Here is a 17,134-nt window from a genome sequence, read left to right as displayed (position 1 = left end):
TAACAATAACTATTTAATTGTTAAGCTACTTCTAAAGAGTAGGTATTTCACAAATAGGTATATAAAAGATGAATACATCCAAAGCCATGTAGCTGAGGGCTAATTTCTTGTTATGTAAACTTTTTACTTAGTCAACATATCTGGGCTCTTGCTGTGAGCTAGGCACTATGGGAGATAGAAAAGAGCATAAAATGTGGTCCCTGTTCTTAGTAACTTAAATTCTAGTGGCGATCCAAGATAACAAGTAAAGGCAAGTGTGTGCCATCGCCAGCCTCTGCCCTACTTTTCAGTCAAGACACCTCCAGCAGCTTTGCCTCCGGCAGCTTCTCAGGCTGTCCATCATCCACGGAGTTCTGAAGAACATAGCCTTTTCTGGAAGAAACTCCTTTCTTCAGTGCTTCAGGCCAGTTTTGCGTCTCAAAGTATGTGGACAGGATATCAAATACTGTGAGAAGGGTAAAAAGAAATAGTGACTACACGGGGGAAAAAGAACTGGTAAAGGACAAGTGAGGAAAAGGGTGTTCTGGACTATTTCATTCAACAAGCTTCTCTGCACTACACCTGAACCCACTTCCCCACAAGGACCTCACCTCACGTGGAGAGAGATGGGCCTGTGAACAGATAGTGCTGCGACACTGAGAGGGAAACAGTATAATGGGAACACAAAGGAGAGCCCCTGACATGGCTGAGAGGGGAAAGGGAGCAGCTGAGATGCCCCTGGACTGAAGGACAAATAGAATTCACTGTTCAATGACGGGTTGAATCTAGGGCATTTTAGGCCACAGGACAAATTTCAACCATCTTTAACATAGTTGGGATCTAAGAAGAAAATGAAAAATACCTCTGAAAGGCCAGAGTACCTGTCACAAAGTGCATGCAATAAAATCTGAGTGTACCAGTCCCGGTGGCAGGGCAGGGCTGCCTGCTTCAAATGCCATTTATACTTCCACACAATGCAAAGAAGTAGCACCAGCACATTAAGTGTGGGCCATGTCAGCAGTACCTTGATTGATGGCCAGTATCTCTGAATGATAGTTTTTCCCATTCTGGTGTCTGACCATGTATTCCTGGATTGGCAAGCGGACTGTCTTGACGGAATGTTCTCGGGCTTTCTGAAATGTCACCTTCTGTGAATCATAGTTAAATATTTGTCTTTTAAAAATGACAAAGGTATTCTCGTTGTAATATGCATAACAAATTGTGAGAAACCCAATTACCACCACTCTAATTTCCATCTGTAATCATAATTAAATGGTAAGTGTATTAAAAATCAGTGGCCTATGGCAAGATGGAAGAAACTTCAGATAATGAAGAGTATTTACTTGTTCCACATAAGAAACTGGCTTGTGCAGCAAATATCTCATTTGGGACTCATCTATCCACTAGTTTCCATTTACTACTACTATCAACCAAGAAGGAAGTAAGTCAAGAGAGGCATATCTGCAGCCACAATCTGCATCCAGAAGTTGAAGCAGTCTAATCAATCAGAGGAGAACACTCCAGACTCTAATTCAGTAAGACACAATTCTGGATATCTGGAGTTTTCAGCTTTTAGCCATTCGGCAGCAGCAAATTAGAGATAAGAGAGATAGGATTCAAGTCAGAAACACCACAAGCAACAAGACAGCATTAAGGTGTGAGCACACAGTCCAATTAAAAGGAAGGGCTCTGAAAACTGCAGATAGGAGTCATAAGAACTCACCAAACCCCCCAAATCTGAGGCCATTTAGGATCGGAGTAGAGTAACTAATATCCCTTTAAAGATGTCCCTGAAGGGGGCACCTGGGTGGCTCAGTGGGTTAAAGCCTCTGCCTTCGGCTCAGGTCATGATCCCAGGGTCCTGGGATCAAGCCCCGCATCGGGCTCTCTGCTCAGCGGGGAGCCTGCTTCCTCCTCTCTCTCTCTCTCTCTCTCTCCCTGCCTCTCTGCCTACTTGTGATCTCTGTCAAGTGGATGAATAAAATCTTAAAAAAAAAAAAAAAGATGTCCCTGAATCGTGAACTGAAGTTCAGATTATATTTGCTATCTTGTAAGTGGCTCTGGAAAGATCATCTACCTACTTATAATTTCAGGACTAAAGAGAAAGGTTTAGATTATTGGGATAATTAACATCCTTGGGTTTGGAAGGGGCCTCAATAGTTAATTATCCCACTCCAAACATCCCTCCAATCTTTGTCTATCCTTTGTGGCCTCCTTCCCAAGTGGGCTCTGTCCTTAAGTGGGCAATCCTTGTGACAGGGAGTTCCATGCATCCTGGGGAAACCTATTCCAATTTTCATAGTACAGGTTAAAAGGAAATTCTTGATAGCCAAATTGTGTTCTCCCTGAGCATTCCACTCATTTGTCCTGGTTCCATCCCCCCGGGGCCCCAACAAGTAAGTAAAATGGCTTTTCCACAAGAAGGTGGTTCAGGTTGTCAACAGCAGTGATCATGCCGCTCTGTACCCTTCCAGTAGTCTCAGTTCTGTCGCCTCTCCCTTGACCACGACTTATGTCTTGAGTCTCTTCAACATTCAGGCCAAATGTTTCTGAATTTGTGCTCACTGGTATCCTTTCCTACAGGGCTGTAACTGTAACTGACTGGCCACTTTGAGCGAGATCTAACCAACTAGAGCAGCAGGTCCTAACACTGGACTAGTTGCTTCTCGGACTCACATGAGACACAATTCTGAGAGAGAACTTCCAAAATGTGTTACGTAATGTAAGTCAGAGAAAATAAAGGTACAACTGCTCAAAAGACTTCCTTGAAGGATAACACTCCTGTACCTACAAGGTCTATGATTTTATTTATTTATTTTTTGGTCTATGATTTTTTTTTAAAGTCTATTCTTTTATAATCACTTTGAACTGGAGTATAAGAATTCCAAGTTAGTAGGAGACTGTTGGATGCTGCCCTGGAGAAGCTCACAGTCCAGTTTCTGTTCTCTGAACATTTAAAGATAAAACGATTCCCCTTGAAGAAATGTGCTCAGCATACTTTCTATGAGGAAGTCAAATTCTCTAGTAATAACCAAAAAATTCTATACCTCTGGCAAATCATTATGCCAATTATTTTTCAATTTAAATACTGCCGGAAAGACAGTGTGTTGAAACTGCACATCTACTGATCATACATTGCTCACTGACCCGCTAGACTTTGCCTCAAAAAAGGGGATGTCACTCTGCTGTGGGAGACTGCATTTGGCTGTTATGTCTTTTTAATGTCTTTTAACCTATAACAGCCCCCCTAACTATTTTAGTTTTCATACTGTTGGCTTTTTTGAAAGTGTGGTCCAACTGTCTTGCAGAATGTCTCGCATTCAGAGTGACAAAATAACAATTTCTCAAATTCTAATATGTATTTCTCATTTAATAGCTGGCATTCTTAGAATTCTACCTCCACCCCCCTACCTGTTTTTTAGATTATCACTATTGAGTCATGGAACACTGACCTTTCTAGAATGCATGCAATTCAGTTAAGTATCATCTGTATTAAACATGTGTATATATATAATATGGGTATGAAAAAATATATAAAATATACTTATATATATGAAAAAATATATAAACATAATACACCCACAAACAAACACTGTGTTATCACAGACTGTATCAAGAAGGATACGTAAGAGAACAGTGATTGGGGTGCCTGGGTGGCTCAGTGGGTTAAGCGTCTGCCTTCGGCTCAGGTCATGATCTCAGAGTCCTGGAACTGAGTCCTGCATCAGGGTCCCTGGCAGGGAGTCTGCTTTTCCCTCTCCCCGACCCCTGTTCATGTTCTCTCTCTCTCAAATAAATAAATAAAATCTTTATATATATATATATATAAGAAAATTAAAAAAAAAAAAAAAGAACCAGTGGTTGCCTCAAGGTGGGGGCGCATTGCAGGACAAGGATGGGAGGGAGACTTACTCATTGCTATAGTTCTTTTTATACACTTTATTATATCATTATTTATTGTATAGGCAATATGTTAATTAGTAATATAAACTAAACAATTATCTCAGTATGTATATAACAGAAACATATTTCAAAACTCCAATTATTCCAACAAAATTTCAACTGAACAAAAGAAATCTGGACAGTCCTACTGACATTGAGATTATGAGATAAGTCTTATGTCAGCAGAAAAGATGGCCTAAGAAGGAGCGAACTCCTTTCTCACAAAGAACAAAATAGCTGGTAAGAATTGTGAGTCAATGCTTCGCTGGTCAAGATCAGAATTACCCTTGCAGAACTGAAAAGAGAGAAGAAAGGTGTTCAACATGGCTATTTATGTAATTACCAAACACTCCCCATTCTGGTTCCCAACAGGACTGTCACGTCAGGGGATGGCTAACACTGACGATGACAGGGAGCCTCAGTGGAAGGGCCAACCTAGGCAGGATGGGGTCCTTCTTCCTATTCTCTGCGTTTTTAAGCCTTTTGTGTAAGATTACGATAGGGCAGCTGCCTCTGAAAGTAAGCCCCGCTTTTCAAAATATAGTTGTTAGGTCTAAAATGTACATTTACCTTCTGAATGCTTTCGTCCACAAGTCCACCAAGGATGTAAACTTGGTTTAGATCAATATCTTCAAGAGCTAATGAAAAAATGAAGGCCATTGAGATCAAATTGGTTTTATAGTTTCTAAATCCAAAGAAAGTAAAAGGAAAGAATTATTAATGATAAAAGTAGAAACTTAATGAAATAGAAAACCAAAAGGTAACAGATTTGATCACTCTCTGAAAAGACAAAAAAAGGTAGTCGATTCAAATCAATGTTAGGATTCAGAAAGGAGACAAAATTAAAATGACAGAGGAATTTGAAATAATCAGAAAAGAATACTAAGATTAACTTGATACCAATCAATTTGAAAATTATGTGAAATAGTTGATTTTCTGGAAAAAACAGGTATCTAACATTGATCCAAGAGGCCAAGGAAGGGAGCTGACTGGAAAAATTGGGCAAGATTGCCAGGTAGCTCACAAGGTCCAGCCGAGGCCGGAGACCCTACATCTGCACAGCTGTGCACACGCGGCAGCACATACCGAAGGCATAGTGATGTATTCACCCCAAGATGTGTGCAATTAATGTTCATTCTTTTTTTTTTTTTTTTTTTTTTTTGATACACCTTGGGTGGCTTTAACAAGTTCTGACACAAGGAATAATCAAACACAGGCCTAAGAACAAAGTGCTACATGAATCCATGCAGTAAAGTACATACCGTGTTCTGAGTCAGGAGTCAGGTACACAAGGGTATCCAGAGGAAATAAACTAAAGCAGTCTTCCTCTGTTATGTCTAGCTGAAAAATGTAAATAATCCAATGTAGTGTGAACTAGGTTACGATGCAGCCCACACTGCAGCAACTAGTTACCAGGCACCTATTCTCTATTAGGCATGGGCCTGTGTGCATCCACAGGACACATGTCTGACAATCTGTTCTCAGAAAGTGCTCAGCTGAGGAGGGAAGTAGAAAGGACGATACCCAACCCTACAAAATGAGACAGAGAGTAACAAGAGACCCTAACAGATGTACAGGAAGGCTGCCCCAGGACGACAGATGAGGGAGTGACAATATCAGGGACAGCCTTCTACCGAAGGGAATGCTGGAGCTTGGTTTCTAAAGAGAGGTGAGAATGACTGACACATACAAAAAGGAAGAAGCACTGAAAATGGGGAGAATCACCAAAGAAAGGCATGAAGACGGGAAAGCAAGGGAACTCCGTAGCCCTAAGAGTTGGTCTGTTGGGCTCACAAACAAGAAGCATAAAACACGCAGAAAGAAGAAAAGCTGGAAATGGTTATATTATAGGACGGACTGTTCAGACGGTAACAGTGACCACAACTAACTGTGCAGGGGTCTGCAGGGTACCTCTCATGCTCCTGCCTCTGCAGACCTCCCTAGGAAAGTTCACGCCACCAGGCCCAGTTATGCCACACAAACACACGAGACACTTTTCGTGGCACTTCTTAGGAACTAATCTGGACTGTTATAATCTCTGTTATTATAGTCTATATTATAGTCTATAGTCTATAGTCTCTGTTATAATCACTACATTCATGAGCCCCTAGGGCAAGAGGTAAAAAGTAACTAAGTATTCCCTAAAACTCATCTCGAATCCATGCTCCTACCATAAGAATTTTCTCTTCCTTAACTTTCCTTAACTTTCTCTTAACTCATGTTCCCAATTCCTGCACTACTATGAATAAGAAAGGTTTGGCATTTCCCCAAAACATTCCTGGAGTCTAGCATACGATACACAAGACACAAAATGTAGTCCTAGAGACTGGTAATATTAGCTTGCCAATGCAGTGCAAGGACGAAAGTTTGGAAATGTAAGAACTGATGAGATGTTCTAAAGTTTTTTAGATTGCAACAGTGAAAATAATTCACACATTTTTATACCAAAATATGAAACAGTTAAAAAAATTTACTATTACCACACGACCAGTTTCTCAAAGGACGCTTCAAGTAATATCCACAATGAAGCTTACCAGGTAACTAGAAAATCCATCATTCATCCTCAAACACTCTTCGTATAGGGGACTGTCTGTTGTGAATCCAGTGAGGTAGATCCAGAATGGCCTGCTGGCTTTTTTATTTGAACCATACAACCTTCGAATCTGTCCAGCCAGTCTACTTAATTCCTTCAAAGAAATTAGGACAGCTTAGATTGGAAACATGCCCACTCTTTCTAAATTCATTATCAACAAACGGTTACTCATTAAGTTCACTAAATGATACTCTGGGAAATCTCATGAATTAGAATGGTCCCTTTTATTCTAGGAGTTAGTATGTGTTATGTGTGTTCATGTAGTAAAGTAAAATGCATGCCACACACCTTACAGATCAAAGTGAAGGTAATGATACTAGCCTGGAAATAGTGAGCTAATGGAAAGACTGAGAACTCTCCCTCCTTCTGGACCTGGTGTTATATATCTAATAAGGTATATGGAATTGTGCTTTCAGCTCATTACTAAAATCTTACCATGTGATATTTACTATTCACTTTAAAAAGGTTAGATTACTACACATTTTTTTTTATACTCATCAGATAAACTTAGCATCTTCTAACTCTTGGTGATGTACTAGGGTTAGAAATTTTAACTTTCCATCCTGATTCAGAGATAAAACCCTAAGGAAAGGTAGTTTCACAGTCTGGCCTGAGGAGAGAAAAAACACTTTGGGTTTGATTTAATCTGATATCTCAATTAATAAAAACAGTACAAAATTCTTTGTTGACCTTTTCAGAAGGCTGGGGTTCCATGTTAGAACCCCAGATCTTCAGTCTTACTGATTCCTCTGAAAAACATGCAAACAGGAGCACATATAATAGAGATGTTGGCAAATAGAAAAATCCATTTTGTGGTGTAAGGCCTAAAACGAAGGCCCACTACCGTGTGTTGCCTACACATCTGGTAAAACCAGGTGGGCCCTGAAAAACCCAGCTGCAAGTTCTTCTCCCAATTCTGCTCCCTTGGATAAGGTCCCCTAGCTAAACAATCCTTTCTATCAAAGGTCCAAACACAGTTCCTACTTATCCCCAAGTACCAGGTTTCGATTTCCTGCTAGCCCACAGAGTTATTCCCAGCAAATCAATCACATCTTCCTGTAGGAACCAAGGGGATATTCCACCCTCATGACACCACAAAGCCTGCCTTCCACAGCCCCTGGTTGTTCATTCTGTTCCCAAGTGGAACCCCACGTGGCCCTGCCTAGCATGCAGTGTCATCCCCCCTGCGCTGAGTACAAGTGACTAATAAACCGCTATCACTCTTACCTGTCCAATGTCAAGTGTGTATTCTTCAGCCATCCCTAGAACCCTAGGGTGGAATCCCTCCTTCACAATAGGGTGAATGGAAAATGATTAAAACACATATGTTGCAGGAAAGTGTCCCACCAGGTCATCTCCTCCCCACATGCAACTAGGCAAGTATTCCTTTTCCCAGCAGAAAGCCAGATTTCATCTCTGGAGGACTGAACATGAAAAGACCCCATCTAGACTGTGGACACCATAAACACAGAGGCAATGGTGTGGGGCTCAAAAGAGAAGATAAGATAAAACTTTGCAAACTAAACCAGAGGATATCTATTCTCTTCCTGATTCTTAACAACAGCCATCTTGGAACAGAATAGCCACTATAGTCAAAAAACCACTCTTTTTGCTGGTTTGCTATGGAATTACAGAGGCTGGAACTGGTCATACACTTTGTCAAAGCTGCTCTCTTCTGGACCTCACTCATGTAAGCAGGAATTTGAAGCTTAATGGATATCCTACCTTCTTAGACATGTGGTGGGTCATACTCAGATCAATACAGAGTCTTGGTCCTGAGTGTTTGGCTTCCAAAAGTCTCTCCTTGGTTAAGGATCTCAGAAAACGTTTGCTGTGCTGGGGGCAGATGCCTAGAATGGAAATATCAGAAAGAGGGCGCCTGGGTGGCTCAGTGGGTTAAGCCGCTGCCTTTGGCTCAGGTCATGATCTCAGGGTCCTGGGATCGAGTCCCGCATCGGGCTCTCTGCTCAGCGGGGAGCCTGCTTCCCTTCCTCTCTCTCTGCCTGCCTCTCTGCCTACTTGTGATCTCTCTCTGTCAAATAAATAAATAAAATCTTTAAAAAAAAAAAAAAAAGAAATATCAGAAAGAAATAAAAGTGGGGCGGGGTGCCTGGGTGGCTCAGTTGGTTAAGCGACTGCCTTTGGCTCGGGTCATGATCTTGGAGTCCCGGGATCGAATCCCACATCAGGCTCCCTGCTCTCATCAGGGAGTCAGCTTCTCCCTCTGAACCATCCCGTTCTCATGCTCTCGCTCTCTTTTTCATTCTCGCTCTCTCGCAAATAAATAAATAAAATCTTAAAAAAAAAAAAAGAAATAAAGGTGGGAAAACAGGAATATATTTAGTAAGAAACAAAATCTTCCCAGCCAAGTGAATACTTTTTGTATATAAAGAGAAGCTGGAAACTCATGCAAGGTATTCATTTGGGGTCAGCAGAGTGGTATGGAGTGTGGGCTCTGGAGCACGCTCCTGGGACTAAATCAGAGTTCAGCCCATTCAATTATTACTACATGATCTTGGGCATGTTATTCAATTTCTGAGCCTCAGTTTCTTTACCTACAAAATGGGGATAATAAAAGCACCTATCCCTTAGGGTAATGCATGCAAAATTCTTAGCAATGAACCTAGCATGTAACAGTAAATAAATGTTAGCTGCTAATTTTATCATTCCTTCTACTTCTGAGCTTATAAACACACATGTGCACTAGATATGTGAAAGGCAGCCTTAAATTTTGCTTTCGTTGATACTTTGATTTCCAATAAAATAGAACAATAGATTCTTCCTCCAAGATGTTTGTTTTTACTTAAAACGATAATTCCTAGTCTCCTAGGAACATGCAGATGCCAGTCTGCTAAGATAGAAATGATTATGCCAGCAATCTGATTTATTGTTACCTGAATTTTCTACACGATTGGCCTTTCTTCTTTCTTTTTCTTGCTTTCTTTTGCTCTTCTTTGCTGCAACTATCTTTTCCCAGTGTCTCTGTTTTCTTTGGACATTTTTCTTAGGTTATCCAGAAAACAAAATTGAGAACTTTGTAAGCACCAAAATGGAAAATGAATATTCGAAAGTTATTTATTTTTTTAAATCAGATTTAAAGTTAGGAGAGAAAAAGGATATTAGTGTCAAAAAAAAAAAAAATAGACTGGATTATGTTCAGAGAAAGCGGAAACCCAAGAAAGAGATGTGATGTGCCCAAAGTAAATGTATCAAAAATTCTTAGGACTCAAGTGGAACTGAAATCTTACACCAGTTAGTGGGAAATTCATCCAATTTTGGAACATACCAAACTCATTCCTAGCCTTTTTATTACTAGGACCTACCCTTATACGAGGGGTCTCTGGGACAAAGCATGATCCCAGAGCCCACAGCCAGGCTACACTTACTGAACACCACACTGTACTGCCTGTGGGCAGCATATCTCCCTCCCGATGCTCGCATTCCACATCGATCTGTAGAAGCCGGAAGCTTTCAGAGATGCTATCTTCGCCCATGTCCTCTAGGATGACTTCTTGCTCCTGCAGCTCGTGTGAGTCTGTTTTCTGAGCACTCCCTTCCAACTTCCAGTCCATGTGCTTTGTCTTCTGTCCCTTTCACCCAGGTCAGAGAAAGGCACAATGATGGGAGACGTTACATTACTTCCCTTACAGAGGTATTTCCCTATGTCCAAATGTCAAATAGTGTTACTGTGTTGCTGAAAAAGTGTGGAAAGTATTTACACAGATTTACTGAATGGAGAAAAGTATCGGTGTCTTCCAGAGAAATGGGTCAGCAAAGAAATGTTTCAGTACTAAGGGAGCTAAATCCACTTCTTGGACAAATGCAGTTCCTGACAACTCTAAGCACTCACCAATTATTCACTACTGCAGAGACCCAGGTAATTAAGTCATTTATTCTGCTCTTCAAAATGTATGCGCTTGGGTGGCTCAGTCATTAAGCGTCTGCTTTCAGCTCAGGTCATCAAGCCCCACATCGGGCTCCCTGTTCTGTGGGAAGCCTGCTTCTCCCTCTCCCACTTCCCCTGCTTGTGTTTCCTCTTTCGCTGTATTTCTCTTTGACAAATAAATAAAATCTTAAAAAAAAATTTTTTTAAACGCATTCAATATTGAGGGTGGGGCAGAAATGACAAAAGTCATCTCCTCCATTATGTTTCCATTTCTATTCAAAACTATTCATCTAGCAAACATTTACTGAGCACATACTATATGCAGTCCAATACTAGAAATATCCTAGAATAAGAGCTAGCCAAAAACTATGGTAAAGTATGGTAAACAAGAATTCTTCCAGGTTGCTGGTGATGTTTCACAATTTGTTTTTCCAAACGATGTATTCCCTCTCCCAACTCAGTTAAGTATCCCTGCAGCTGAAAGCCACAGTCACCTTGAGAATATTAATATCCACCAGAAGTGCTGAAGTGGGAAAATATGGAGAACCACTGCTATGGCACACTTAAGCAATGCCATAATTTCAAAGTGCTGTTCAAAGTCCCTGGGAAGGTTGTGAGTATAAAATACTCTAGGCTATAGCTAAGTGTCACAAAGAACATTCTGTCCTTTTCTTCTGGCTGCTCCTCTGAGTCCAGTGTGCTACCACCATCTTTGGAAAACTCTTATCTTTGCAAAAGCAAATCTGTGTAATACTATCCATGCATATAAAAAAAAGACCTAGTTATAATGCAAAGTAATGATCCTCGCTCCAACCCCTCCCATCTCTAGTGGCAACCTGTTAACCAGATGTTTTTAGTTCATTTGGTAATTGACTCCTTAACCTGAAATCATATACTTTCTGTTACTATGTGAATCAACTTTGAATTTTATCAACTCCCTATGAAACACTAGAATTCAAACTCTCTTATTTTTTATTTTTCTGTTAGTTATACTGACTTTTAAAATGTTTTTGAGGTATAATTTACATATAGTAAAATGCAAAGATTCTTAGGGTATAACTCAGTAATGTGTGTGTGTTGGGGGGGGGAATATACCAGTTTGACGAATTTTTGACAAAAGCTTAGGGCCTGTCTTACTCACACCCTCATCAAAATATGGAACATTTCCACCACTCTAGAAAGTTCCTTGCCTTCTGCACTTTCCAAGTCAAACTCCATCCCATTCCCACAACCAGCCAAAAGCAACCATTGTTTTTTCTATAACCATAGATTAACTGTACCTATTATAAAACATACAAATGGAGGGACGCCTGGGTGGCTCAGTTGGTTAAGCGGCTGCCTTCGGCTCAGGTCATGATCCCAGCGTCCTGGGATCGAGTCCCACATCGGGCTCCTTGCTCAGCGGGGAGCCTGCTTCTCCCTCTGCCTCTGCCTACCACTCTGTCTGCCTGTGCTCATGCTCTCTCTCTCTCTAACAAATAAATAAATAAAATCTTTAAAAAAAAAACAAAAAAAACATACAAATGGATTCAACCAGTGATGTTGACATTTTCCCCCTCAATATGTTTTGAGATTCATACATGTTGCTTCATGTATTAGTAAGTTTATTCCTTTTAATTACTGAGCAGAATTCCACTATATGATTATATCACAATTTGTTTATTCTCCTGTTGATGGAGATTGGAGATTTTTCCAATTTGGGAATTAGATGAATAAAGCTGCTATGAACATTCTCTTACAAGTGTTTTTGTGGATGTATGTTCTCATATCCGTTGGCTAAGTAAGTAGAGTTGATGGGGCATAGGATAGTTGCCTATTTAACTCATAAAAGACTGCCATCAGTTTCCCAAAGTAACTGCACCATTTCACAGTGCTGTCAGCAACGGAGACTTCCAGATGCTCTGCAACATCACCAACTAATAGATTAGTTCTTAATCTATGCCATTCTGGTGCAGTAGAACTTAGTTGTGTTTCAATTTGCATTATTTTGATAATGATATTGAGCACTTTTTCAGGCAATTTATTGGTCATTCATTTGTTAAAATTTCTGACCAAGTCTTTAGCTCATTTTTAAGTTATCTTTTTATTAATGAGCTGTGGAAGTTTAACATATTTCTAGAGCCAAGTCCTTTATCAGACATGTGTATTGAGAATATTTTCTCCCAGTCTGTGGCCTATTTATTTTCTTCCTTTTTTCTATTTAGTTTCTTAAGATTGCTTTTTGTTGAGCAGAAATTTTAAATTTTAATCAAGTCTAAGTTATCATTCTCTTCTTTTATAGTTAATGCTTTCTGTGTCCTCCAAGAAATCTTTGCCTACCCTAAAATCACAGAAATATTCTATGTTCCTTTCTAGAAACTTTATAATTTTGGCTTTTACATTTAGGCCTATAATCCACCTTAAATTCATTTCTCTCAAGGGTAACAGTCTTGTCCTGCCTGTTGTCCAATGCCTGAAAACGGTTTCTTCACATAATCTGTCCAATTCTACAGCTTTTTTTAATCCTAGGAAGGTAAGTCCAATACCTACCTCTGTCGTGACAACTATTAGAAGACATCTTTACTATATTTAAGAATATCTTTAAACTACTACTTCTTGTTCAACAATCTCAAGGTTAGGCTCTGAACATAAACACCCTTATCTTTCCCTCTCTCTTCTTCCTTCAATGTTTCAATTTCGGCACGCTGACGCTTTAATTTGCATGTTCAAAACAGAGTCTACCTTGTGTCATCAAAACTAATCCTTTTGGGCTTTGTCTATCCCCTTGGTTGTTTCTAAAATTTGTAAACCAATAAACTGCATTTATATTAACTCTATAAATATTACCCACTACAGGGCCCAGCAGTATCCGAGGATTATATTGTGGGTTTTGGTATTTATCTTATTTGAGAGAGAGAGAGCATGTGCACACACATGTGCAGGGGGAAAGGCAGAGGGACAGTGAGAGGGAGAGATTCTTTTTTTTTTTTTTTTTTTTTAGAGGGAGAGATTCTTCAATGACCAAGGAACTTGGCCTCAGGACCTTGAGATCATGACCTGAGCTGAAACCAAGAGTTGAACACTTAACCGATAGCCACCTAGGCGCCCGGTTCTCTAATGTTTTGACCGATGTTCATAGCAAACATTTTTAGTGTTGAGCTCATACTGTTTTCTTGTACTCCATCAAATGTTCAAAATCAGGCCAAATTTTAGTTTTGTTTTTCATTTAGACATAACAGGCTGTTGTAGTAGAAGCAACAGTCTTAGGATTTAGCCTTCTCAGCTTTCTACCTCTAAGAAGTAGGATAATAGCCTAAACTATTAACTCTTTGTCACAGATTCTACTAGATTGGATATTACTACATCCCAGGACTGTTGCAAGAACTAGACATATGTCATTTACCTGACATGGAACAAATGCTCATGAAATACAGATTGTTCAAACCCCTCCAGTGTTGTTTTTTTAGTTTTTCTAAAAAGGTAAGCTGCTGAGCAGTTTTGGGTATTTATCACACATCATGTGAACAACATATGACCCCCAGATATATTCCTGAAGAGAGCCAAGTAAATTTCATTCTAGATTTTCAAAGTTACAGATTAGAAATTGTGTTCATTTTCTTATATAAGCTAAAGTTTACTTTTGCTCAAAATGCTTTAATACTCAGTACAAATTTTAATATATTTATTTATACCATTGACTGTATCACTATGAACTTATGGCATACATGAAATTTAGCAGTGTGTATTATTTCTAGAGAAATGAGGAAAATACAAAGTTATTCTTAGACATTTCAGAAGTGCTATGCTATTCACATATGAACAGTGATGTTGACTATAAATACTTTTTTTAAAGAAAAGACAGTGAGACCTGTTATGACAATTCCTTTAGGTGACTGACCAAATCTTACTGTGCCAACCATCAGTCATCTGCATTTTTCTACATTTAGGCATTCAAAAAAAGAACAAATGAAAACTTTAAGATAAACTGGCCCAATACCTAACAGCCTCATTTTGTTAGGGTAAGAAAACACACCAATTTGTTAAATGAATGCCAGCTTGTTAACAGGCATGTGCTTTCCTTCCTCTGAACTCGGTAGCATTTTTACATTCTGTTTGTCCATTCATTCAGTCAATAAATATTCATTGAGTTCCTCCTCTTTGTCAGACCCTTTTGGGGAAAGACTGGGAGGTCTCATTGGAGAAGTTTGGCTTGGGAGGAGAAGAGAGATAGGGTTGGAGTAGCTGGAGGGGCTGCAGAGTTTTCCACTGTTGTTTAGAAAACTAGAAGGTCTGTGCTCATGTCTTCTCTCCCACCAAACTGAATTCCTTTGCAGGAGGGACTGTGTACTGACATTTACATGAACACTGTAACAGCTCACAATACAGAACCTTGCAAATAGGAGTGTTTGAATAAATGTTTGTTGAACTAAACTGAATTTTACCACTACCACCCCCATTCCCTTCTTCCTAGTCCCCTCCCTGTATCTCCTCTCTCCAAGTTCCTATAGTCCCTGAGGGTGTTTTTTAGAAACCCAGGGTACAGCAATATTGAAAATCAAGTGAAGGCAATTCCAACCACTACCAGAGGAGTCTACAATATAGCAGATTGGGCAGGGACCACACCTTTTCCATCTCTGAATTGTTAGTGGCCAGCACAAGGGCTGGCATGAAACAGAAGCTCAGTAAATATTGAATAGCAGCTTGCCATCTACTGATACTCAGAAAGCAACCATGAAATGAGGCATCACAGAGGAACAAATGTTTTTAATCAGTGTGAGACATTATCTATGGCCAGAATTAGCATTTCTTCATTAAAAAGTGTTTTCTGGGCACTCCTTGATGGCTCTTGGTTAAGCATCTGACTCTTGATTTCAGCTCAGGTCATGATCTTAGGGTCCTGGGACTGAGCCCTGGATTCTCTCCCTCTGCCCATTCCCCCCTGCTTACATGTGTGTACTCTCTCTCTCAAACACATAAATAAATCTTAAAGAAAAAATAGTTTTCTGAGCCTCTGTTACTGGTCCAGTACTGAGTACTAGGGTTATTCAATTAATTACTAATCATATACAAATAGTTACTAAGCACCCCATATAATAGTACATGCTGAGGATTGTAGACTGATGTCCACCCTGCTTTCACCCGGCTTCAATTATTGGACTCAGCCTTGCATGACAGCTGGTCTGCCTGTTTTCCCACTACATCATAAGCCCTTCCAGGGAAGAGAGGAAAAAGAATTCAGGTGCCCAACCCCGGTACCCAGTACTGAGCCCTGCAGAATAAAAGCATCTTAAATGTTTGATAATTATGTTACCCTTCTGCTCAGAACTATGCAGTATTCTCCATTTCACTTACAGCACATAACTGAAATCCTTACAATTCTATACTGATCATTAAGCTCTACCTCCCCCATCAAGTATCCTCTTGCACTTTCTGGTTTACTCGCCGCTGCTCCTAACATACCAAGGATATTCCCACTTCGGGGTCTTTGCCCTTGTTGTCATTTCTACCTCCAATGCTCTTCCCCCAAATAATTATATGACTACCTGTCTCATTCTATTCTGATTTTCACTATCTAACATGGCACATGTTTACTTTTTATCTGAACTTCCCCATTCCTATATCCCACCTGGTTAAATGCAGGTGTTCTGTCTGCTTTGTACACTACCCTAAATGCCTAGAAAAAGGCTTGGTACATAACAGAGGCTCAATAAATACTTCCTAACCTAATCAATTCTCCACCCCTCCCCGCCCCCACTTCTGAGTTGGCAGGGGCCTCAGATGTTTTCTAACCCAAATCCCACCTGATAAGCATATCCTTGGGCGCTAAGTGATGGGCCTGTCTCTTTTGCACGCTTCTCTCGTTTTCTAAAATTTAGTCCAGCGAAGCCAGCTCCAGTCCTCTGGTACCTTCAGCACTAGAACACCCAGACCCCCGGCCCGAGGGTACCCCTCCTGTGAGCCCCGCCTGGCCCACAGGCTGCTAGCGTGAGGAGAGGCAGCAAGGCAAAGCACCAAAGGGCGGAGGACACGAGGCGACAAGACGGTTGAGGGCCGCTTCCCGGCGTCTGCCCCGCCCACGAACGAAGCGGCAGTCCCAAGCCAGACCCCTCCAGCCCCAGGCCGGTCCCCTAACGAGCCCCGAGCGTACCTGAACCCCTCAACTCACACAGACTCGTCGGCGCACAGCAGGCAGCGCCTCCGGCACAACTTCCGGTTCCTGCCCCCTTTCCAAACGGCATTCTGGGAGTTGTAGTTCTTAGCCTGGCATCCCGGCGAGCAGGGGCCATTGGAAAGCTTTGCCTTCCACGCCACCCACGCTAGTACTAGGGAGTTGCGTACCGCCCAGGTATTGCCTTGCGGGTCTGAGGCCTGTTTCCCCTGCTGTCAGATGGGGGTTACAATCGCAGCCGCTCGCCGACCTCACAGGGCTGTGGCAGGTAACCGGGGGCTTTGATGGCTGTCAAGGGCTGGACGTTGTGAAACTGGACCAGTCTCGAACCACCCTTCATCTCACCGGCTAGGCGCTTTGCCCTCCACTGGGCTCCCACGAGCCGACGTAGCCTTCCCTGAGCACACAGCTGCCCTCACCACCACCTGGCTGTCCAAGCAGACAACAGGGGCATTCGGGCTTGGACCTTTAATGAGTCTAACCTCTGACCATTTCCCTTTATCCAACTCACCTTACAGATCCACGGAGAAAGCGAGGCTGAAAGACCTGAGGAGACTTGTCCAAGATTTGGCCTGATAAAAACTAT

At 41.1% G+C, this 17,134-nt stretch overlaps 1 protein-coding gene across 6 annotated transcripts; it reads right to left on the bottom strand.

Moving 5' to 3' along the window:
* TRMT10B (tRNA methyltransferase 10B) lies at positions 1–16,592 on the bottom strand. 6 transcript variants are annotated; one of them, XM_047700060.1, is made up of 10 exons: positions 16,528–16,592; positions 9,901–10,104; positions 9,409–9,517; positions 8,240–8,364; positions 7,742–7,801; positions 6,456–6,608; positions 5,184–5,262; positions 4,492–4,559; positions 1,004–1,127; positions 1–445 (listed from the first exon to the last, which is right to left on the bottom strand). In XM_047700060.1, exons 2-10 carry the CDS (start codon positions 10,084–10,086, stop codon positions 291–293), a joined length of 1,059 nt encoding a protein of 352 aa, XP_047556016.1. In that variant the 5' UTR covers positions 10,087–10,104; positions 16,528–16,592; the 3' UTR covers positions 1–290. The 6 variants fall into 6 exon arrangements, with proteins under 6 accessions (XP_047556016.1, XP_047556019.1, XP_047556015.1 ...); XM_047700063.1 differs by having other exon boundaries at positions 9,901–10,098; positions 16,528–16,591; XM_047700059.1 differs by lacking the exon at positions 16,528–16,592 and adding an exon at positions 16,181–16,521.
* Between the last annotated feature and the right edge of the window lie 542 nt (positions 16,593–17,134).

This window comes from Lutra lutra, chromosome 13 (genome assembly GCF_902655055.1).
Source record: "Lutra lutra chromosome 13, mLutLut1.2, whole genome shotgun sequence".
NCBI lineage: Eukaryota > Metazoa > Chordata > Mammalia > Carnivora > Mustelidae > Lutra > Lutra lutra.
This window is presented reverse-complemented; position numbering and strand designations above follow the sequence as displayed.

Bases quoted from the DNA above. Each gene is read 5' to 3' on its own strand.
- TRMT10B (XM_047700060.1), bottom strand. From the start codon at position 10,086: ATGGACTGGAAGTTGGAAGGGAGTGCTCAGAAAACAGACTCACACGAG. The intron at 8,365-9,408 runs GTAACAATAAAT...TTTCCATTCTAG, and splicing joins CAATCGTGTAGAAAATTCAG to GCATCTGCCCCCAGCACAGC. The intron at 446-1,003 runs GTACTGCTGACA...CCCTTCTCACAG, and splicing joins GATACTGGCCATCAATCAAG to TATTTGATATCCTGTCCACA.